At 41.6% G+C, this 24455-nt stretch overlaps 1 protein-coding gene across 3 annotated transcripts in view; it reads right to left on the reverse strand.

Annotated features, from left to right (window-relative positions):
• Positions 1–24455, reverse strand: part of LOC133153860 (storkhead-box protein 2-like) — a 56893-nt gene that overhangs the window by 12222 nt on the left and 20216 nt on the right. For 2 of the 3 annotated variants that reach the window (XM_061278076.1, XM_061278084.1), the window contains exon 2: positions 8837–8989. In XM_061278076.1, coding sequence (XP_061134060.1) covers positions 8837–8989 — 153 coding nt within the window. Of the gene's footprint in view, positions 1–8836; positions 8990–13707; positions 14034–24455 lie in introns of those variants that run through there. The other variant, XM_061278092.1, reaches the window with a different exon arrangement.

The raw sequence follows: 24455 nt of genomic DNA on the forward strand, positions 1-24455 counted from the left end.
TTGATTGAGGTGACACAGGAAGGGAGGGGCGACGCGAACAGAAACTATGTCAACCTAGACACATAGCAAAACTGGGGACGAGACATGACAAATCTCCCTCGAAATAAACCTTGAAATCACCTTTCTTCTTGTTTGTTGTCAATCGCGCATCGCATTCAGCCATCCTGCCCAACACACTTAGTCAGTAAAATTCATAATTGACGACACATCGTTTGATGCGATGGTGCAATCCTTGATAGTGTGTTATTGTCAAATATTGTTTGTTTTTTAATCTCCATCGCGGACCGGACGTCATACGGAGGCAGTATGGATCCGATGCGCAGAACGGATGCGCAAGACACGTCAGCTATATAAAGAGCGAGAGTTGTTTTCTTCCTATTAGTTTCAATTCACAGTTTAATTAGCAGTTTCAATCAGCAAATAACAAAATGCGTATTATAGGTAATATTTTATTTCACAACACTTTGCTTTGTTCCTTTCGTCTCTGCTGTTCACTTCAAACACGCTCCATACGACCGCAATGCTCTCGTCTCAGACGCTTGCTCGATCACCTGCTCGTTTGCTGTCACAATGTACCCTACACAAATCCGAAACATTTGTTGCGGCTCCGAGTCACGACGAGGGGCAAGTTTTGGTTTCCAAGGGTGTTTTTATTCCTCTTCAACGTCTCTCCCATACAGAGCCGCCTTTTTCACGTCCGCACGCCTTTTTCAAATGTGCGCACTGAGCGCGGTGGTGCCTTTATGGGCAGTCGGAGAAATCAACGGCAACAAAAAAAATTACATCCAGCCTAGTTAAGACCATACCAAAGACTATAAAAATGGGACCCATTGCCTCTCTGCGTGTGTGACGATCATTGGGACTTAAAAAAAAATAAATAAAAAATTCAAAAAAAAATATTTTTTTTTAAATTAAAATAAATTGGGTGCGTATTATACATGGGTACAGGCTTTTTTCCAGCATCAACATGCCATTTTTAGGGTGCGTATTATACATGGAACGCATTATACACGAAAAAAAACGGTATTATATATCGTTATAGGGGCCTGTGGAATATTTTGAAGTGCAAGCGCCGTCAGCTGCGCGCACTCATTGTTGACAAAGGACGATCGATGGATTTAATGATTTGGAGTGACACAGATGGTTTGATAACATTATTGCTTATATAATAGTTATTTGATATCTAATTTATATATCGTTATATGGACCTGTGGAATATTTTGAAGTGCAAGCGCTGTCAGCAGCGCGCACTCATTGTTGACAAAGGACGATCGATGGATTTAATGAATTGGAGTGACACAGATGGTTTTATCATCGTGTTATTTATGTAACCGTTTTTTGAATAACTCTGAATTTTACGTCAGGGCCGTTCTCAGCTCTTTGTTTGTGTTTATGTCACGTTAGCATACGTATCGTTTAGCCCATAGGTGTCAAACTCTGATGGGACGTCCAACGCTGCGTGTTCGCTTCGCTACCCTAGGTTGGCTTGAGTTGCAGCCATTTCTGGGGACTCGTGGTAAAAGTTTTTCTTCGCTTGATTTCATTTGTGTGGCGGGCTCCATCTAGTGTTGAAACTGAGAAGTGCAACAGAGTTGAGCTCAAGCTTCTTGTGCGGGCCAAATTCAATTATGTTATTAGAATTTGCTGCGGGCCAATAAAAACTGTAGTTTGGACACCACTGGTTTAGCCTCTTGTTGCTCGTTCATGTCTGTTCTTGGTGTTTGATTTTGTCGAATAAATTGCCCCCCAAAATGCGTCTTGTACTCCGGAGCGACTTATATATGTTTTTTTTTTCACATTTTTGGGCATTTTATGGCTGGTGTGACTTATACTCCGGAGCGACTTATAGTCCGAAGATTACGGTAAATACATTTTCTATGCACTTTTTCTTGCTACTCCAAGGCCTGAATGGTTGATTTATTCATAGTTGTTATGTTATTTTATTTTCAAATTTATTAGCCAGTGTAAGAAGCTAATTTTGACATTTACCTCAGAAGGCTCCAAACAGAAAGGAGGCATTCAATTTTTATTTAAATTTTATTTAATATGCCATTGATATGTTTTATTATTATTATTACTATTATCACTATTATTGTTATTGTTAGTGTTATTATCAACTTGATTTTGCACACCTGCACTTATATAAGCCTTGCTTGTTCAATATTCATAGTAAAATCAAAACTTGTTTGATTCCATATTAAAAGGTTAATTTGTTCAACCTTGGCCCGCGGCTTTGTTCAATTTAAAATTTTGGCCCACTGTGAATTTGAGTTTGACACCCCTGGTTTAGCCTGTTGTTGCTCGTTCATGACTGTTCTTGGTGTTGGATTTTGTCGAATAAATTGTCCCCCAAAATGCGACTTATACTCCGGAGCGACTTATATATGGGGGTTTTTTTTTCACTTTTTTGGGCATTTTATGGCTGATGCGACTTGTACTCCGGAGCGACTTATGGTCCGAAAATTACGGTACACAGCTGAGAGAATGCCCGTGTCTGTAAGCCACCATTCACCACATTATAGCCATTGTATATTTTAGATTATATATTCAAAAAACAACAAACAAACTGCAAAAAAATCCTGATAAACTGTAGACTGAGCAACTAGCTTAACTGATGATGTGGGCATTGATTTTGGGATTTCAATGCTGGCACTAGTATGTACGGACATAATTCCAGTCAAAACATGACTCAGCTGGAGGACCGGGTGGTTGTCCTTTGACTGTTTTTGAACATTATGTACACAATTAATAAACTTATAAAATGAGTTAACTGATGTTAATCTACAACTGTTGTCTTTGACATGTATGGGTTTGGGGGGATGTTAAAATGACGTACAATCAAACTTTGCAAAGCAGACTTTGACTTTTGAATCAATCATGTGCTCAGAAAATCCAGCAATTATTTATAGGCCTTAATGCTCCTCCAAATCCCTGTCTCAGTCAGGGGTGTCAGGATCCAGTCCTCGGGGGCCGAATCCCTACATGTTTTCCAAGTTTCCCTCGTTAAACACACCTGATTCAATTAATCAGGCTCCTGCTGAAAGTGAGGACGAACTGGACATTTGAATCAGGTGTGTTTAACAAGGGAAACTTGGAAAACATGTAGGGATCCGGCCCCCGAGGAAAGGAGTTTGACACCCCTGATTCTACGCTCTCTTTTCCTTTATCACTCTGGTGGTATTACTGACACTTACATCACAGCAGCCACTTGGCCCAGGCAGTATGATGCAACTTGATGCACACAGACAAGCTGCTGCTGCAGTGCGTATGCATGCATGCAACTACGAGGTACACGCCCACACACACGCAACGACTTTTCATCATTTTGCATTCTCCGCAAAAATAAGACTATTGTACACATCCCACTCTTAGTTTAGCGGCTGAGATGAAATTATGTCTACCGTAATAATACTCATTTGCACAGTAAACATAATAAAGTTGAATTTTAGATTTCTAGACTGGTTTCTTGTCTGAATATGTTATAGGTCAAAGTTACCGGTTACTACCTGTACTTGAACTGAATACCAGATTAAGGCATCAGCAAATGTCACAAATTATTATAAACTAATCTAATACAGTACTTATATTTTACAAGTTTCAGCAGTACAATCAATCATTACATTAATGGTAATTATCGCGAGTGCATGTCAGAAATGTGAAATCGTCACTCAGGTTGAAGAAATGCCAGACAGCTGTGTGCGAGTGTGTGTGTGTACGAGTGAGTGTGTGTGTGCGAGTGTGTGTGTGTGTGCGTGTGTGTGTGTGTGAGAGAGTGAGTGCGTGCGCGTGCACATGTGTGTGGCTTTTTTACGTTGCCTTTCATTGCATCATGCAAATGCAGTTGCTTTGGTAACATGATGCAAGTTCACTTAAGAGGGGAAACCCAGCGCTGACTGACACACATAAACAAACTCAGACTGTGTTTGTGTGCACGATTGCTTGAGACTGCCTGTGTATATTTTTGTCTGACTATTATTATGCTTGGATTTCAATTACAAGTTACAACCTCTATAATTACATAAAACATGAATTAGTATAATGAACAAATGAAAAATGGTTGCTTAGACTAGATTCAAACTTCATGATTCAGGTGACAGTGTGACAAAATAAAAAAAATTGGTTCCCAAGTGGGTAGCACGTACGCCTCACAGTTAGGAGGATGGATGGTTCCCAAGTGGTAGTTTGGATAAGTGCCATGGCAGCATATGAGAAAAACATCATATTCTCATTTCATAATACCGTATTTTCCGCCCTAAAAGGCGCACCTAAAAACCTAAATTTTTATCAAAAGTCAACAGTGCGCCTTATATATGGATCAAGTGATGAATTTGTTGATCCATACTGGTTGTACACAGTGCTCTGCCAAAATGTTTTAGTACGTTTTAGTACGACTAGTAAATTACAAGGTCGCATCGCTTCCCAGCATTACGGTAACTGTAGTCAGGGGGCGTCACCGAATAGCTGTTGTACCCGTGAGGCTATTTCATTTCAAAATAGGCTGCTCCGTTAATGTTTCGAGTAAATCTACGGATCGATATGGAAGGGAAACATAGGTAAGTAGTACCAATGTGTTAGATCGAACTTTAGTCAGTTCTGATCAGTTTATAGGAGCTCGTTTTAGAGACGCGATTGTTTGTTTACACTTTGCTGAGGCTCATGGGAGATTGCGAGCTGAGGGTCATGGGTTTTTGCGGATGGCTAATGCTATAACGATAGCTGCTATACGCGCGAGGCTATTTCATGTCAAAATAGGCTGCTCTGTTAATGTTTCGAGTAATTCTACGGATCGATATGGAAGGGAAACATAGGTAAGTAGTACCAATGCGTTAGATCGAACTTTGGTCACTTATGATCATTTTATAGGAGCTCGTTTGAGAGACGCGATTGTTTGTTTACACTTTGCTGAGGCTCATGGGAGATTGCGAGCTGAGGGTCATGGGTTTTTGCGGATGGCTAATGCTATAACGATAGCTTCTGTACGCGCGAGGCTATTTCATGTCAAAATAGGCTGCTCTGTTCATGTTTCGAGTAAATCTACGGATCGATATGGAAGGGAAACATAGGTAAGTAGTACCAATGCGTTAGATCGAACTTTAGTCAGTTCTGATCATTTTATAGGAGCTCGTTTGAGAGACGCGATTGTTTACACTTTGCTGAGGCTCATGGGAGATTGCGAGCTGAGGGTCATGGGTTTTTGCGGATGGCTAATGCTATAACGATAGCTGCTATACGCGCGAGGCTATTTCATGTCAAAATAGGCTGCTCTGTTAATGTTTCGAGTAAATCTACGGATCGATATGGAAGGGAAACATAGGTAAGTAGTACCAATGCGTTAGATCGAACTTTAGTCAGTTCTGATCATTTTATAGGAGCTCGTTTGAGAGACGCGATTGTTTAGAGCTCGTTGGTTATTGGCTAGTGGGTGCATACTGCAACCCTAGTCAACCTCAGTTTGTTGCAGTAAAGCTTCTATTTTATGCGCCTTATAGTCCGGTGCGCCTTATATATGGACAAAGTTTTAAAATGGGCTGTTCATTGAAGGTGCGCCTTATACCCCGGTGCGCCTAATAGGGCGGAAAATACGGTAATCAAAACGGCAAAGGTGTATCTGAAAATCAGAGCAGAGTTTCAACTCACAAACACCTGGTAACAGAGGTGAGGAAACGGGAAACACTTCCTTAAAATAAGCCTTAAGAACTTTACAGGTTAAGATTAGTTGCAAACAGGTGGTGCATCAATGTCCTTGAGCATCCTGCATTGTTTGAAAATGAGAATGGTCACTGGTCCCTGCTATTTGTACAAATCATATTCAAAATGCATTTTTTTACAACAAACTTGAGAGCCTCCCCTTCATTTTCAGTGGGAACAGTGTTGTTGGTCTCCCTTTTTTGCTAGTGCGTCATAGTCTGGAGTAAAATTTGTTGTGGCAATTCTTAGGAGAGATCCGAGGTGTTGGTCCGTATACCTAGATCTGTGACGGGTTGATGTTGATGTTCATGTGGCTGAACGTCACGTCGCGTACGTCGAGCCAAATTGGCCACTCTTTTTTTAGACACTCGGCACTCAGTGTCCACCTTGCTTTTCCTTGGGCGACTCATTTTAATGGAAGGATTCCAGGGGAAGGTTTGTGGGTGGCTTTAGCGTAAAACTGTATCTGAAAGCTCAGCGCGCGAATTACAAGAATGCTGTTGTCACAGTCCACGCTTTAAATTCGGCACTGATACAAATAGAGCGCGAGTGCGCCATGTCCGTACTACTGAGTACGTACACGCACTTGTGAGTGTGCACCGAGCTTTCTGACACGGCTTCTGGTTGTAAATGCGCAGGCGAGCGGTTCCCCTTCTACTGGGGAAACGCAGTCATTGCAGGCAAAATGACCAAAAAAAAAAGTTTAATAATACAATTTATTCAGGGTTGGCGGGCCGGATTAAACGGTCCCGTGGGCCGGATGTGGCCCGCGGGCCGTAGTTTGCCCATACCTGTTTTAGCCTGTTGTTGCTCGTTCATGTCTGTTCTTGGTGTTGGATTTTGTCGAATAAATTTAGACAAAATTATACTCCGGAGCGACAAATGTTTTTTTCACGTTATTGTGCAATTTATGGCTAATGCAACCTATATTCCGGAGCGACTTTTAGTCAGAAAATTATGGTAATATAATACAATCTGATTTATTTATGAATGGAGACTGTACAACAGCGCCGCACTCCACTTCACCACCCCAGTGATTGCCTCCCAAAGACCACAATATAGTACATAGTGCCGGGTGATTACATGACAGAAATAGTGATATTACGGGGAACAGCTGTGAGCCTATTTACGCCATCAGACATGGCGATAATGTGCATGACAGCAGCCAAACAGTTGACCTTTTCAGTCAAAGATGAAGCTACTTTTTCTTGTGTGGCAGTATCTCCAGTGATGTGGAGTAAATAGAGCCATTGTGCAAGTTATGTCAATAACAGAGCCAATTGCAATCATTTGAACAAAGTACCATCCAGATGATGATGTGGAAAGCATCAAAATGCAAGTGAGGTTTGCACAGCCTGCCCACGTAGCATTAACAATACATCCATTACTAAAATATTGTGCAGACATCAGACCAAGTCAAGTTGACTTGAACACACGGCAGTCCAGTGATTGCAAAGGGAAAATTATCATTATATTTGGAGTGAAATAGAACACAGAATATGGTCTGTGAAAAATTACAAGAGCGATAGTATTCCTGCTCATTGGATTGACTGACAGGTGAAACTGTTGCAGTGGTATGATGACTTTTTTTCATGTCAGGTGTTCAAATGGCACAGGATTGAATAGGGTTGGGAGGGTGATTTAGGTGCCTTGCTAAAGGGTATCACAACATTAGCCATGAATCGGGGTTAGGGGTGAGTTGTTTAGGTGTCTTGCTAAAGGGTATCACAACATCAGACATGAATCGGGATACAGACAAGCATCTCATTTTCATTTTCCCTGTTCTTGTTTCTTTGTTCTCAGTGGCCTTTCGGTTTATAAGCCCAAGTCTTTACAGATGAGTTACGTAGTCCCACCCCGGTCATACATTTTTTTCAAATGTATGTTTTTAATCCAGGGGTGTCTAAACGTTTTGCAAGGAGGGTCAGATTTGATTAAGTGAAGGGGGCTGGGGGCCAATAGTTTTTCCGGACGTTTTTTTAACTACAAAAAATTCATGCAAATACACACTGTTATAAAACAAATTTCATTGTCCCAATTGTCTTTATTTTTTAAATGACAAAATAACCAAATATAAGCCAGTCAGGCAGATGTGAACAACTCTAAAAACACAAATTCTGCCTTTCATTCGTATCTGAAGAGTCCGATAACATTGAACAAACTGTATGAAATACCTTAAATTTACATGAGATTAAAATTATTTTTGCCTCATGAACATTTTAAACAGGAGCTAGAAGTAATGCAAAGTTTAAAATTATTTTTGCCTCATGAACATTTTAAACAGGAGTTATAAGTAATGCAAAGTTGTCTGTTATTATTAAAACTTAAAACAAGTGAATTTTGCGCTTGTCATTTACAATATCTTTCAGAAAGTAATAGTTTGTGTCACGTCTACAGGTTCATAACATCAACAGTATTAACATATGGCCACTTCGTAATATTTTATATTAAGTAATATTTATTTTTTATTTACTTTTGACTCACAGCCCCGTGAAGAATCGCTGCTGTGATGCCGGTTCAGCTTGGAGCTGCTTCACTTTATCAGCGCGGTCACTCCCTGTTAGCTTGTCATATGTGTTAGCATGTTTAGTCTGATCGTGTCTCTTTACATTGAAACCCTTAAACAAGGCAACCGCGTCTCTTTAGAAATTAGACAAACACAATTGCCTTGATTTTCTTTGAAGAAGTATTGTAATTCCCATTTCTCTTGAAAGCGACGGCCCTCAATGTCAAATTTCCTAATTTTCTTTGCAGTGGCTATTGCAGAAATGAGCGGAGAAGGGTGGTGCTGCCACCTTTTGGAAATAGGACGATTTACAGTTTCAAGTTTCGTGATTTTTTTTTTTTTTCTTTTCTGTTTGACAGTGCAGGCAGGCTATAAATAATACATTATAAGACAGAAGCTGCGGGCCGTATAAAATCTGACCGGGGGCCGGATTTGGCCCGCAGGCCGGGCTTTGGACATGGCTGTTTTAATCGTTCCAAACCTTTTGACGAACCATTCTCACAGTGCTACTTTGTGGAATTGTGTCTTTAGAACACTATACCGATATGTAAAGGCAATAACAACTAATTGCAAGTTTATTACTTCACTAAAGTAAGCTTTTGGTATTAGTGGAAAAAGCGTCTGCCTTATCTAAAGTGTTACCTGGAAAACATGTCTGCAGGTGTTCCGTTAGGGCCTCCTGAGTGACTGGCTTATGCGCAGAGTTCATAGCAGAGATAGCCAATACCAGTACTTCTCCCAGAGGGATGAACTGGGATTGGCTGATAGGGGACATACTGATGGGTGACACATCACCTGTGAAGAAACAAGTCACAATAGTTAACAGGAAATTATCAGCCACAGCATAAGCATTTGCACAAACAGCACGACCAAACACTTGTTCTAAAGGTATTCTGGCATTTGTTTGATCCTTATTTCAAAATGGATAGACACAAAGGAGGACTTGCTACACTCAATGTTTAAGTCCAAGTCAACAATTGATGTCACTTATGCAGTGCATTAATACCGTAATTTTCGGACTAGAAGTCGCGTTTTTTTTTTCATAGTTTAGGTGGGGGGGGGGCGACTTATACTCAGGAGCGACATATATGTTTTTTTCACGAATTTTTACTTGATCATTAACACATCACTTACTTACAAGTATAGTTGACCACATGTTATTTTTAGTATAGTTGATCACTTCACATGCTTTGATATCTTTATCTTGAACATATTCAAAACATGAAAAATAGAGAGAAAAAAATCAAATAAAGTAATTAACACTTTAAAGCGCCATATCCTCTGGACATGTCCTCTGTCACCAGGATGACATAAAGGACGAGAAATTTGATCGATGGATTTAATGATTTGGAGTGACAAAAATGGTTTGATAATATTGTTGTTTATGTGATAGTTATTTAAAATATAGTATATATATCGTTGTATGGGCCTGTGGAATAATTTGAGCTGCGGCGCGGCACACGGCATTGTTGACAAACGACGATCAATGGATTTAATGAATTGGAGTGACACAGATGGCTTTATAAACGTGTTAATTATGTGATAGTTTTTTTTTTAAATACCGTATTTTCCGCACTATTAGGCGCACCGGATTATAAGGCGCACCTTCAATGAACGGCCCATTTTAAAACTTTGTCTATATATAAGGCACACCGGATTATGAGGCGCATAAAATAGAAGCTATACTGCAACAAACTGAAGTTGACTAGGGTTGCGGTATGCATCCACTAGCCAATAACCAACAAGCCCTCTGTAAACAATCCCGTTTCTCAAACGATTTCCTATAAAATGATCGGAACTGACTAAAGTTGGATCTAACGCATTGGTACTACTTACCTATGTTTCCCTTCCATATCGATCCGTAGATTTACTCGAAACATTAACGGAGCAGCCTATTTTGACATGAAATAGCCTGGTGCATATAGCAGCTATCGTTATAGCATTAGCCATCCGAAAATTCTCATGAGCCTCAGCTCACAATCTCCCATGAGCCTCAGCAAAGCGTAAACAATCGCGTTTCTCAAACGATCTCCTATAAAATGATTGGAACTGACGAAAGTTTGATCTAACGCATTGGTACTACTTACCTATGTTTCCCTTCCATATCGATCCGTAGATTTACTCGAAACATTAACAGAGCAGCCTATTTTGACATGAAATAGCCTGGTGCGTATAGCAGCTATCGCTATAGCATTAGCCATCCGCAAATTCCCATGAGCCTCAGCTCGGAATCTCCCATGAGCCTCAGCAAAGTGTAAACAATCGCGTTTCTCAAACGATCTCCTATAAAATGACCGGAACTGACTAAAGTTTGATCTAACACATTGGTACTCCTTACCTATGCTTCCCTTCCATATCAATCCGTAAATTTACTCGAAACATTAACGGAGCAGCCTGTTTCGAAATGAAATAGCCTCGCGGGTACAACAGCTATTCGGTGACGCCCTCTGACTACAGTTGCCGTAATGTTGGGAAGCGATGCGACCTTGTAATTTACTAGTCGTACTAAAACGTACTGAAATATTTTGGTAGAGCACTGTGTACAACCAGTATGGATCAACAAATTCATCAATTGATCGTGCGCCTAATAGTGCGGAAAATACGGTAACTGAATGTTACGTCAGGCCCGTTCTCAGCTCCTCGTTTGTGTTTGTCACGTTAGCATACCGTATCGTTTCGCCTGTTGTTGCTTGTTCATGTCTGTTCTTGGTGTTGGATTTTGTCGAATAAATTGCCCCCCAAAATGCGACTTATACTCCGGAGCGACTTATGTTTTTTTTTCACATTTCTGAAATTTTTTCAGCACATTTCAAAATTCAGCTCATTTTATGGCTGGTGCGACTTATACTCCGGTGCGACTTACAGTCCGAAAATTACGGTACGTACTGTAAATTAAAATGAAAAACTTTATTCGAGGAGCATCTTTGTAACTTGATGAAACTGAATCAATGAATGAGCAATTGTTTTCTTTACATGTAGAAAGAACCGTTTTCATTTCTTAAATACACTTTGGCGTATAACAGTTAAGTTTGTTTTCTTGTCCAGGAGAAGGGGCCAAAAATGGGGGAATCAACCTTTCAAAATGATCAAGCGGCAACGGTTGTCGAATGGGCAATATTTAACACAATGTGGTGGACAACATTCAATTACGACTACTACTACTACAACACATTTTCCAACATTCTTTGTGTTGATTCACTCGCTATCGAAAGTCTACTGGCATGGAAATGTATAGATTTATCAAAAGTGTACCGACCACGCTTAGCTGCTAACAGAGACGAGCAGTGGTACATTCAGAGAGTACTATACATTAAGTAGCAGGACTGTGGCTATGTACTACATCAGATTTTAAAGCACAGCTGCATAGAGGCTGCCACTGACCACCACCACCAACCCTCAGCGACAATAAAGTGACAGCTGCCATGGGCTATCATTCAATTTCCCATAAGCAGGATAAATCATAACTTAAATAGTTCTTACGGATTCCCTTTTCTTAAAACACACCAGCGCTGTTCCTTCATAGGCAACAATTTTTAGGTGGTCTTGTTTGTTACTGTAATTTGATACTAATATTTTCCCTCCAGTGTAATAAGAGAAACAAGACCTCATTTAAACCTGAACCCATAAAGTGTCTTGGGTAGTGATACAATAACAAGGGGGAAGAAGGTCAAATTGTTAAATAAGTATTCAGTTTTCACCTGATGAGAACATTATCCTTATATTTGCAGCTATTCATTAAGGAATGTTACTTACTAACTCCTTTAAATCTTGCCCGTTATGTCCCGGCATCGTTACACAGTCCCGGTGTGATGTCCATATTCAGCCCATCATCAAAATCTAAGATAATATTAATTGTCATGGACCAGGAGAGGGAAGCTAGTGTCAAACGACACAGGCTATGCGTGGATAAAATAGATTAAATAAAAAAACAACTTTCATTGCACAGATTTCTATGTTGCTTTCTACCAGTTTTGAATACCATTTACTATCTCAAAAATTACCTTACCCATAATGCATCACGTGACCCCAAGCATTGTACTTTCCCCACTGTTTCCTGTGTGAGTTTAGTCCAAGCTAGACATCAAGCTAAACTTTTAATTGATGACGCAGGACATTAACAGAGTGAAACTTAAAAATAGCGACAAGATAAATATCAACATTTGCAGAGTAAAACGAAAAGAGAGACAAAATAAATGTCATTTAATAGCAAACTCTCTCAAGGCGAATACAAAACACAAAACAAAATTGTTGCATTTGTAGATGGTTAAACAAGTTTCTCCTGTGGGCATAGACTTGATGTAATCTAAGGAGCACACTCAATCCAGTCATGGGCCAGATTGGACGGTTCGGCGGGCCGGATTCAGCCGCGGGCCACCCGTTGCTGATCAAGATTAGAATGTGCTGTCATTTTTTCATTCTTTGGTATATTCGTACTGTATGTCAATTAAGAAACCCAGGGATTGTTTTAAGACAAACGTATGGTTTACATAAAAAATATTTGTCATTCTTAGCATGTTAAAAGTCTAGCCCTTGAGGGGTATGGATAAAACATTTTGCACTTGTATCATCAAATCTTCCCAATCCTGCAGTAGGTAGTAAAGATGACGTAGCAATGCAATCAACTTCCCATCAAAATGCTTCTACTGTTACCCGGTTTTCGATCGCTGCATTTTACCATCACAATTATTGCACCTTTCTGCAAACGCCCCCCTCCCCAAAAAATTGACAGACCATTTTATTGCAGGCACAGTGTTCGCTTGACCACCTATGCTACCAAACATCAGACGTCTGGTCAACCAACAGTTGTTTAACAAGTTGTGTTGTATATGTTTTCCCTGGGTGTTTCTTTAATCAACATTTCGCTGTCTCATCCAGTCATGTCATAAAAAGCACAGATACAGAAGAGCCATTTTGTAGCAGCTGTTAATTTGCGCGTTCTCCATTTCTACTACGCCCCCCCCCCCCAAAAAAAACAGTCCGAGAGCAAGGAGGAAACAGGGCTTGCCAAGAAAATAAGCATTTGATAGAAAATAACATGAGGAGCCAGATGAAAAGGGGAAAACTGTATAGTAAACACGAGAAAATTTCAGTGAGACAAAGCAGCGAGAATAAAGAACGATAAAAACGGGATGGGGGAGCAATGATCGTCCATGTCTCTCACTGCAGTGGTAGTAAACAATCAGCCGGCCTCCTTTGTCCACACCACTAAACCACACCCCCTCCTTTTGTCATGCGCTCCCTCCCTCCGCCGCTCTCCCTCTCTCTCCATTCATTTACATCATTACCCATCTTGAAATTTGTCCTACTCCCCCCAACACACCATGTAATACATATCTGTCTAGGCATGGTCTACCCTATCCTGTCACTCTTCTTTCTCCATCTTTCTCCCTCTGCACAGCTGTGATGCTGCGCTCTGCTCACAATACCCGCTTCTGCTAACATGCTAACGAATAAAGAAAGAGTGCTACACGAAGATATACACATACAGACAAGGGCAGCAGGCAGATTCATACCTTCGTTAATCGTGGTCCACTCTACGTCAAAAATAGACTCCAATTGAAAAGCAGTTTCTTCTGATGATAGCACAGCTTTATCTCACAAACACATGCCTCTCTCTGTCACACACGCACGTACGTACACACCGTGCTCCTCCCCCCGCCCCTAGCAAACACACACAAGCTTGTTACGTCCTCCACTGTTCTCACAGGCGCGCACACACACTCGCTCTCCTGGTCCCCTCCCCTCTTTTCCCACACACACAAATGAACATTCAGTCAAGGGCTACCCACAATCCTCTGCACCAAACAAAGACAAGGGGGTGTGACCAATCACATACTGCCTCACTCTGCGTCTGAGTCTCTCCTCCCACTCCCCCCACTACCACCATCCCCCTTCTCTCACTGTGTAATGCTCACTGACATACAAGCTTGTGGGCGGGCTGCTGAGAAGGTTGCCATGACAATGCATCCCAAGTTGCTCTTTCTTGCCATCACTCATATGTTCACACACGCAGTCAACACGCACATTCAGTATTTTCCCTTTTTAGACCTCTGAAGCATGTGCTCTGATGCGGTGTGAGAAAAAAAACTGGAGGAGCCAGTGTTGCAGTACTGCAGCTGGGTTCTGTTGTGACCCAGTTTGAGTACTATGACTACTGGATGTAGGACACGCGTATAAATACACAGAATTTTTATAAGGCTTTGAAATAGTTGCATAATAAATGGTTCATTTATAAATATTAACGACTTTACTCCTCTCAGTTGATACTGGTCCACTTCTTGGCAAACAACACTGGACTCTTTTGGACTGTGTCCGAATGTGTACACTATTCCTATATATATATTAAGGGGTTACGCCATGGGGCACGGTGAGTAACTGGTTAGCATGTCCGCCTCACAATTCGGAGTGTGTGGGTTTGATTCCAACTCCGGCCCTCCTTGTGTGGAGTTTGCATGTTTTCCCCGTGCCTGCGTGGGTTTCCTCCCACATCCCAAAAACGTACTTGGTTGGGCGATTGAGCACTCCAAATTGCCCATAGGTGTGAGTGCGTGTGAAGATGGTTGTTCGTCTCTGTGTGCCAGTTCAGTTCGGTTCAGGGTGTCCCCCCGCCTACTGCCTGCTGGGATAGGCTCCAGCATGCCGGCAACCCCGTGGGGACAAGCGGGGCAGATAATGGATGGATGGGTTTGTAGGGGTGTCCGAATGTTGAGGGAGCATAAATGTAGGGCACTCAAATTTACCCACAATGCATTTGTGGTGATTATCGATGTTAAAAAGTTGAATATAGACCAGAATGCATTGTGAGTGGGAAAACATGAACATGGCCAATTATCAAACCAGTAGTTAATGTTACAGACAGACAGACAGACAGATAGTAGGGGTGTAAATCGCGGGTTTTGTCACGATACGATATCATATCGATACAAAGAACTACGATACGATATTTGCCGATATCTTAAAGCCTGCTGCGATTCATTCACGATATATCGCGATATAGTGCTCTACGATCGATACATATTTTTTTTAATAAAAAATATAGAACAATATCCTGATTTATAACAATTCATGCGCAAAATCAACAAGGTACTGCAAACTCTTTATTTAGGAAATTACAAGAGTATTGTAGTATACAAAGTGCTTATTTTAACACTGAACTTTGATGTCGTGTTTTTTCTTTAAATGTGCGGCGAGATTTGTGCTCCCTGAATATTTGATCACCGCATGGCAGGATTTACAAACTGCACATGTCTTGTCCGTTGAGCCATCTTTTCTTTGGAATCCAAAGTGCTTCCAAACGAATGACTTGAAGCCTAAAGGGGAGCAAATTTCCTTGGCTTTTTGGACACTAGCCACAGCACCAGCCCAGGAGCCGCGTACTAGTTGTCGACTCCCCTTTCACGTGGCTGCTCTGCTCACAACACAACACGTCGTGCACTGCTCCCGGAAAGAGGAAGCAAGCAACAATGAACTGGATTTCAAAATAAAGTCACGTCTAATGTCTGAAGTCAAACACGGCGATATAAATCGATGTTTACGTTTAGCATCGATGCCAATAAATCGTAGAGCATTATATCGATTAATCGATGTGTATCGATGACGCGTTACACCCCTAATAGGTAGAGAGAGAGAGATAGAGAGAGAGATAGAGAGAGAGATAGAGAGATAGAGAGAGAGATAGAGAGATAGAGAGATAGAGAGAGAGAGATAGAGATAGAGAGATAGAGAGAGAGAGAGATAGAGAGAGAGAGATAGAGAGATAGAGAGAGAGAGATAGAGAGAGAGAGAGAGAGAGAGAGAGAGAGATAGAGAGATAGAGAGACAGACAGACAGACAGACAGACAGATAGACAGATAGACAGACAGATAGATCAATTAAATTTCCTGTTAGCAAAACACATACGTATAGACATATCCATTGGTTTAAAGTCCATGTGTTTATATGTATTAATATATTTTACCTGTACTAATAATTTTGTGTACATATTCTCTGACATTAGCACCCTGCACGATTTAGAAGGTCAGCATTACAGACAATGAGCTAAGACATAAAGCATTATTAGATGACAAATAGACAATGAGGTCTTAAAGTATTTTGAACATTTGATATTCTCGTGGGATAGTGGGAACGTAATTTCGATCTCTTTGTATGTCTTGACATGTGAAGAAATTGACAATAACTTTGACTTTTGACTTTATAACTAAACAGTCTGTTCACAGTCAGCTAGGGGTGCAGGAAAAAATCAAATCTACAAATAAATTGCAATTCCTAGTCCTGTTGATTTTGAATCGATTCAAAATTCCATGAAGTTGATTCTAAAAGGCTTATATTTAGGCCCACTCCCACATACGCGCCCGCTCAGCCACCGTAGCACGCCTGCTCGGCCACTGTGGACAAGGCAGCCAGAGCTACTGGCGCTAGCATGCCATTAGCTTGCTCTGTGAGAGAATGCAGTCCGTGAGCACAGAGCAGGAGGAACGTTCATTCAACCCGCCCAATCATCACTAAAAGCCACGATTTGGGTGGTACATTAATGGTTCAGAAGTCTTCAAAATGTATCAATGTTATTTAAAATTATACAGAATTGAATTGTATTTTCTGCACCATAAGGCACACTTAAAAGCTTTTGATTGAGCAAAAAACGAAGGTGCGCCTTTTAATAAGGTGCGGAATTTGTGTGGACCAAATTCCAAAATCCGTAAAGTTGTTTTATGTGGCTTCCACCACACAGAGACGTAATATACTGGCATAATATGTTTACCCGATGAACCAATCAGCTGCTGATTCCGGAAGTGCATGCGGCGCTGACGCCGTACTCATCGTCAGTTGCGGTACCAGTTATTCCACAGGCCTATATAATAATAATAATAATAATAATAATAATAATAATAATAATAATAATAATAATAATAATTCATTCCATTTATATAGCGCTTTTCAATGACCCAAAGACGCTTTACAGGGAACAAACAAAAAAAAAAAGGGGGGGGGGGTGAGACAATAGGACAGGGGTCCCCAAACCTTTTCTTGTGAGGGCCACATAACTTTTCCCTTCTCTGATGGGGGGCCGGTGTCAGTTTGTAACAGAAAAAGTGTGACGATCGTAGGGGAGCTTAAAATTTTTATTGTTTTCCAGAAAGCCACACATAACCAAATAACGGTTATTTAATAACCCTTTCCAGGTTCTTTACAGAAAAAAAGTCAGGAAACAAATAATAACACTATTAATGAAATAATTAATAACTAAATAACCCTCTCTGAGTTCTTCACATAAAAACAGGAGATAAATAATAACTAAATAACTCTCTCTGGGTTCTTCATAGAAAAGAAAGCCATGGAACATTAACTTTCTGTTGTGCCATGCACAATCTTAACAGATAAAAGTTCAGCTCAGTTGTCAGAGCAGAATCTCTCTGACACATATGAGCAGTCTCTTAAAGTTCTTGTGTTCCTTCCTTATAATCCTTTTGTAGGTTCCAGTAGGCTTGTAGACACCGCTGTCTTTTTTCGTTAAAGTTTGCTAGTGCGTCATAGTCTGGAGTAAAATTTGTTGTGGCAATTCTTAGTCGAGATCTGAGGTGTTAGTCCGTTTACCTCGATCTGTGACGGGTTGATGTTGACGTTCATGTGGCTGAAATTGGCCACTCTCTCTTAAACGCTTGGCACTGTGTCCACCTTGCTTTTCCTTGGGCGACTCATTCTAATGGAAGGATTCCAGGGGAAGGTTTGTGGGTGGCTTTAGCGCAAAACTGCATCTGAAAGCTCAGCGAGCGAATTACAAGAATGCTGTCGTCACAGCCCACGCTCTAAATTCGTGACTGATACAAATAGAGCGCGAGTGCGCCATGTCCGTACTACTGAGTACGTACACGCACTTGTGAGTGTGCACCGAGCTTTCTGACACGGCTTCCGGTAGTAAATGCGCAGGCGAGCGCTTGCCCATCTACTGGGGAAACGCAGTCATTGCAGGCAAAATGAGCAAAAAAAAAAAAGGTTAATAATACAATTTGTTCAGGGTTGGCGGGCCGGATTAAACGGTCCCGCGGGCCGGCCGTAGTTTGGTGACCACTGCAATAGGATATAGTTAATAACAGGACATCGGTCAGCAGTGCGAAGGAGATGGATGGAGGAGCAGGAGGGGCGGGAGCGGAGGTTGTTGAAGTTGGCAGTACGGGAGGTGGGGGTGACGGGGTGGTTGGTAGTCCAAAAAGAGGACATGGGTGAGCGGTCCAGGTGTAGCGACGACGGCGAAGGATCCCAGCCTCGTGTGGAAGCAGCAGTGGCCCAGGTGGTGATGGCGGTCGACCTCGACTGCACCCGCTCGAACGGCAGGCCCCAACGCACCGCGGCGGCACACAGCAGAGCCACGGTTGGCAAGCCCGCAGGGAGTGGAGCCCGTCGCCCGAGAACGCCGGACGGAAGGCCAGAGAGCCAGGCCAGAGCTGCCACAGCAGGCGGCCACAGGCTCAAGATTCGGGAGGCAGGAGGGTCTGGTGGTGGTTTTGGCCAGTTGGCTGTTGGCTAGCTGGCTAACGTAGCTGGTAGTCCGAGGGAGAGGAAACAGATAGGTGAGAGTGGCGCTGCGGGAATACAAAGTGGACGGAAGACAACACAAGAAAAATAAAAGAAGAGACGGGTGCACTGAAAACGGGAAAACGAAAAACAAGTAACGGACACGGTCCGGGACAGAAGCGGCAGTCAACAAATCTGACGCCAGCGTGCTCGAACCCGGAAGACAACAGACGATGGGGGAGGGAGGGTTAACTATATATAAACTATATATCAAATAACTATAACGTAAAAAAAATCATACACCATCCGTCTCACTCCAAATCATTAAATCCATCGAAATGTTCATCCTCTGTGTCACTTAAAAAAAACGCCACTGCTGACTCCGGAAGTACATGCGGCGCTGACGTCAGACTCCTCGTCAGTTGTGGCTCCAATTATTCCACAGGCCTATACTGTAGTAAGTACATAATATGTTAATGATCAAGTAATAATGTGTTAATAATTTCACATATAAGCCGCTCATGATTATGAGTCGCACCCCAGACCAAACTATGAAAATAACTGCAATTTATAGTCCGGAAAATACGGTACTATCATTTGTGCAGAGCAAACACATTAGGTCCCTCTAAAATGGTATTGACAAAGAGAAAGCTAGGATCACTGCCGAAAAATAACGTGACAATGACAAGAGGGCACTTGTCATGTTGGCAAACTTGCCCAACTGTTTAATTCAGATACAGAAGATGAGGACTTCGGTGGATTTGAATGTTGATTAACAATAATGTGAGCACAGTACAGTACAGTACAGTACATGATTAAATAGTAGAATAAAGTACAACTGAACTCACTGTCTTGCTTCTGTAATTTTTTTGCCGTAAGTCATGCCATGCATGCACCCTATAATGCGGTGAGTCCTGTGTGAATTAAGTACAGAAAAGGCCCTGGAATTGAGTCTGCGCCTTTTAACCCGATAAGCCTAATGGTGCGGAAAATACGGTACATCGTAAAGATTAGTTTTACTCAAGGCAGCGCTTGATGTTCTTTCTTCCTTTTGGTAAGTAAAGTTTGACTTTGTACAATTAAGGATATGGAGGTTATTTGACTGAAATACTTGTTCAAAAATAAAAAGTCTGTTACATGCATTTTATTTTCATGTTTTCGCTTGCATAATTCTCACAAAATGTTTTAGACCAGTGGTCCCCAACCTTTTTTGCGCCACGGACCGGTTACGTGTCAGAAATATTTTTGCAGACCGGCCTTTATATAAATAAATAATACATTTATATAAATAAATAATACATTTATAATAAATATGTGGAAATAAAATGATACAACTGGCATAAAAACAAGTATAAACGACATCAAAATAAAACTCACCATTACGTTGAATTAGTGGGAGCACTGAGCTTGTTTCTCAGAAACGATCCCATCTAGGCGTAATCGGAGACAATGACACCCGAAGTGGTTAAGGTTTGTCTTTTAATGTAGGATGCTTGGTCTCCATGTGCTGATATACTGTCCGATAACAGCTGGGATAGGCTCCGGCACGCCCGCGACCCCCGTAGGGACTAAGCGGTACAGAAAATGGATGGATATATATATATATATATATATATATATATATATATATATATATATATATATATATATATATATATATATATATATATATATATATATATATATATTAAAAAAAATAATTCCCCTCTCACCCTCCGCGGGTGGTCTCCCACTCCAAGCTCGGGTCCTGGGAGTTTGAGGGTTCTGCGCAGTATTTTGGCTGTTCCTAGCACTGCACTCTTCTGGACTGAGATGTCTGATGTTGTTCCTGGAATCTGCTGTAGCCACTCCTCCAGTTTGGGGGTCACTGCCCCAAGTGCCCCAATGACCACGGGCACCACCGAGGCCTTCACTTTCCAGGCCTTCTCAAGCTCTTCTTTGAGGCCCTGGTATTTCTCTAGCTTCTCAAGTTCTTTTTTCCTGATGTTGCCATCGCTTGGTATTGCTACATTCACTACAACGGCCTTCTTCTGCTGTTTGTCCACCACCACAATGTCCGGTTGGTTCGCCATCACCATCTTGTCAGTCTGGATTTGAATGTCCCACAGGATCTTGGCTCGCCCGTTCTCTGCCACCTTAGGGGGTGCTTCCCACTGTGAACTTGGGGCTTCCAGTCCATACTCTGCACAGATGTTCCTGTACACTATGCCAGCCACTTGGTTATGACGTTCCATGTATGCTTTCCCTGCTAGCATCTTACACCCTGCTGTTATGTGCTGGACTGTCTCAGGGGCCTCTTTGCACAGCCTACACCTTGGGTCTTGTCTGGTGTGGTGTGGTAGATCTTGGCCTCTATTGCTCTGGGGTTCAGAGCCTGTTCCTGTGCAGCCATGATGAGTGCCTCTGTGCTGTCCTTCAGTCCAGCTTTTTCCAGCCATTGGTAGGATTTCTTGATGTCAGCCACTTCACTTATCTGCCGATGGTACATCCCATGTAGGGGTTTGTCCTCCCATGACGGTGTCTCTAGCCACTCTTCCTCTGTTTGCCATTGTCTGAGACATTCACTGAGCACGTCATCCGTTCGGGCCTTTTCCTTGATGTACTCATGGATCTTGGCTGTTTCATCCCGAACAGTGGCTCTCACACTCAGTAGTCCTCGGCCTCCTTCTTTACGGCTAGTGTACAGTCTCAGGGTGCTGGACTTAGGGTGGAACCCTCCGTGCATGGTTAGGAGCTTCCGTGTCTTGACATCTGTGGTTTGCGTCTCTTCCTTTGGCCAGCTTATTATTCCTGCAGGGTATCTGATGACTGGCAGGGCGTAGCTGTTTATTGCCCGGATCTTGTTCTTGCCATTTAGCTGACTATATATATATATATATATATACATACATACATACATACATACAGGACTGTCTCAGAAAATTTGAATATTGTAATAAAGTTCTTTATTTTCTGTAATGCAATTTAAAAAAAAAAACATTCTGGATTCATTACAAATCAACTGAAATATTGCAAGCCTTTTATTATTTTAATATTGCTGATTATGACTTGCAGCTTAAGAAAACTCAAAAATCCTATCTCAAATAATTTGAATATTTCCTCAGACCAAGTAAAAAAAAAAATTTAAAACAGCAAAACAAAATCAAACATTTGAAAATGTCCATCAATGCACTCAGTACTTGGTTGGGAATCCTTTTGCACGGATTACTGCAATCAATGCGGCGTGGCATGGAGGCAATGGGCCTGTGGCATTGCTGAGGTGCTATGGATGCCCAGGATGCTTCAATAGCGGCCTTTAGCTCATTTGCATTGTTGGGTCTGGTGTCTTTCAGCTTCTTCTTTACAATACCCACAAATTCTCAAATGGGGTTCAGGTCAGGGGAATTGGTAGGCCAATCAAAGACAGTAATGCCATGGCCAGTACACCATTTACCGGTGGTTTTGCCACTGTGGGCACGTGTCAGATCATGCTGGAAAACGAAATCCTCATCTCCATAGAGCTTTTCAGCAGACGGAAGCATGTAGTGCTCTAAAATCTGCCTTTACTCTGGACTTGATGAAACACAGTGGACCAACACCAGCAGCTGAACCCTAACCCTAACTATCGCTGACTGTGGGAACTTCACACTGGATTTCAAGCAACTTGGATTTTGCTCCTCTCCAACCTTTCTCCAGACTCTGGCGCTTTGACTTCTAAATGAAATACAAAACTTGCTTTCGTCTGAAAAGAGGACTTTGGACCACTCTGCAACTGTCCAGTGATTCTTTTCCATAGCCTAAGTCAGACGCTTCTTCCGTTGTCTTGAGTTCAGAAGTGGCTTGACCATGGGAATACAGCTATTGTAGCCCATTTCCCGGACACGTCTGTGAACAGTGGCTTTTGATACCTGAACTCCAGTTTCAGTCCACTGTCTTTGAAGCTCCCCCAAATTCTGGAAGCGACTCTTCTTCACAAGGCTGCGGACATCTCTCTTGATTGTGCAGCGTTTCCTACCACATTTCCCCCTTCCAATAGCCTTTTTGTGGATGTGCTTTGAAACTGCACTTGGTGAACAGCTTGCTCTTTGAGAAATGTCTTTTTGTGTCTTACCCTCCTGATGGAGGAGATCAATGATGGTCATCTGGACAGCAGTCAGATCAGCAGTCTTCCCCATTCTTGTCATTTAGTTTACTGAACCAAGCTGAGTGTTTTTCAAGGCTCAGGAAACCTTTGCAGAAGTTTCGAGTTAATCAGACCATTCAAGTGATTAATTGAATACCCTACTAGTATACTTTTTCATGATATTCTAATATTTTGAGATTGGATATTTGAGTTTTCTTAAGCTGTATGCCATAATCAGCAATATTAAAATAATAAAAGGCTTGCAATATTTCAGTTGATTTGTAATGAATCCAGAATGTATGACATTTTTGTTGTTTTAATTGTATTACAGAAAATAAAGAACTTTATCACATTTTCTGAGACAGTCCTGAGACAGTCCTGTATATATATATACACGCACGCACACAAATAAGGGGGAAATCCTGTTTTGTTCATATATAAATCGCACCGGACTATAAGACCCAAGTGTTTTAATATGATATGGCCTCATTTCTATTACCTGTACTACCAAGCCGCATTGGACAAAAAAAACGCGGGGTTCAAAGCTAGTGCAAAAAGTAGGGGCATATAGTCTGGAAATTACGGTACATAGTATATACACGAGACTGTAATGGACCGCGAGATTCCAGTACTTCATTTTACACGGATGCATTTACAGGCCACCGTGTATGTGCCTGTCTGAAGTGGTAAAAAGCTTTTCCTCCGCAAAGTCATGTCTATGTTGCTGTTATGATTGGGCATGATCGTGTCAAAGTAATTACCCCCATGAAAATCTGTATCCCCTGCCACGGGAGCATGCATGCATTGAGTGGAAGGTGGAAGCCGTGGCCGTGCGGCAGACAGTACCAGCTTGTTTTAAATGAAAACATGAAGAAAAGATTTTTCAATTTCCATCTTGAGAAGCTCACTCAAGTTCTGCCTTGACCCAAGGTGCGTTCTATGACTGTCGGAAAACTCATAAATGGATCAATAAGCATTACGTGCTAAGGCAAAAGAAGACACCACTTCTGAGACAAGCATATAAAAAGAAACGACTAACAACTTTGCCAAAGAGTACCTGGACAAACCACAATCCTTTCTAGACCGACAAAAAAAAATACCTTTTTGGCAATGAATGCAAAAATGAAAGGGTGCCAATACCAATGAGCAAGACCACTGTTTTTTTTCCCCCAACTCTAAATTGTGTGTAAAATACTGACATCCATGTCATTTCTTTGAATAAGACCGCAGGGCCATTGCTGATGAAAGTAAACGCTGACTTGGCTCACAGTAAAGACGTCAACATTTGGCGTAATGTTCAATGTTTTAGGGTATATTTTGTGATTGTTTGTATGTGCGTGGTCGTAAAGACAAGGAAAGAGTACAGTAATCCCTCACTACTTCGCATTTTGTTTATCGCGGCTTCACTACATCGCGGATTTTTTTCCCAAATTAAAAAAACATTTAAAAGTCAAAATAAAACTTCTAAATTGAGGAAACGTGTATAACCTAACCTCCAAATGTTTGTTTACGTTCCTTTAGAAGTTCGTTTTCACCCGATCGTGAATTAGCATCTTTCCGCTAACTCGTTAGCCGGCCCAGAACTTCTTGTTGGTGACCGTACTTCGCGGATTTCACTTATCGCGCGTGGTTTTTGGAACCAATTATCCA

Source organism: Syngnathus typhle, linkage group LG1 (genome assembly GCF_033458585.1).
Source record: "Syngnathus typhle isolate RoL2023-S1 ecotype Sweden linkage group LG1, RoL_Styp_1.0, whole genome shotgun sequence".
Taxonomy (NCBI): domain Eukaryota; kingdom Metazoa; phylum Chordata; class Actinopteri; order Syngnathiformes; family Syngnathidae; genus Syngnathus; species Syngnathus typhle.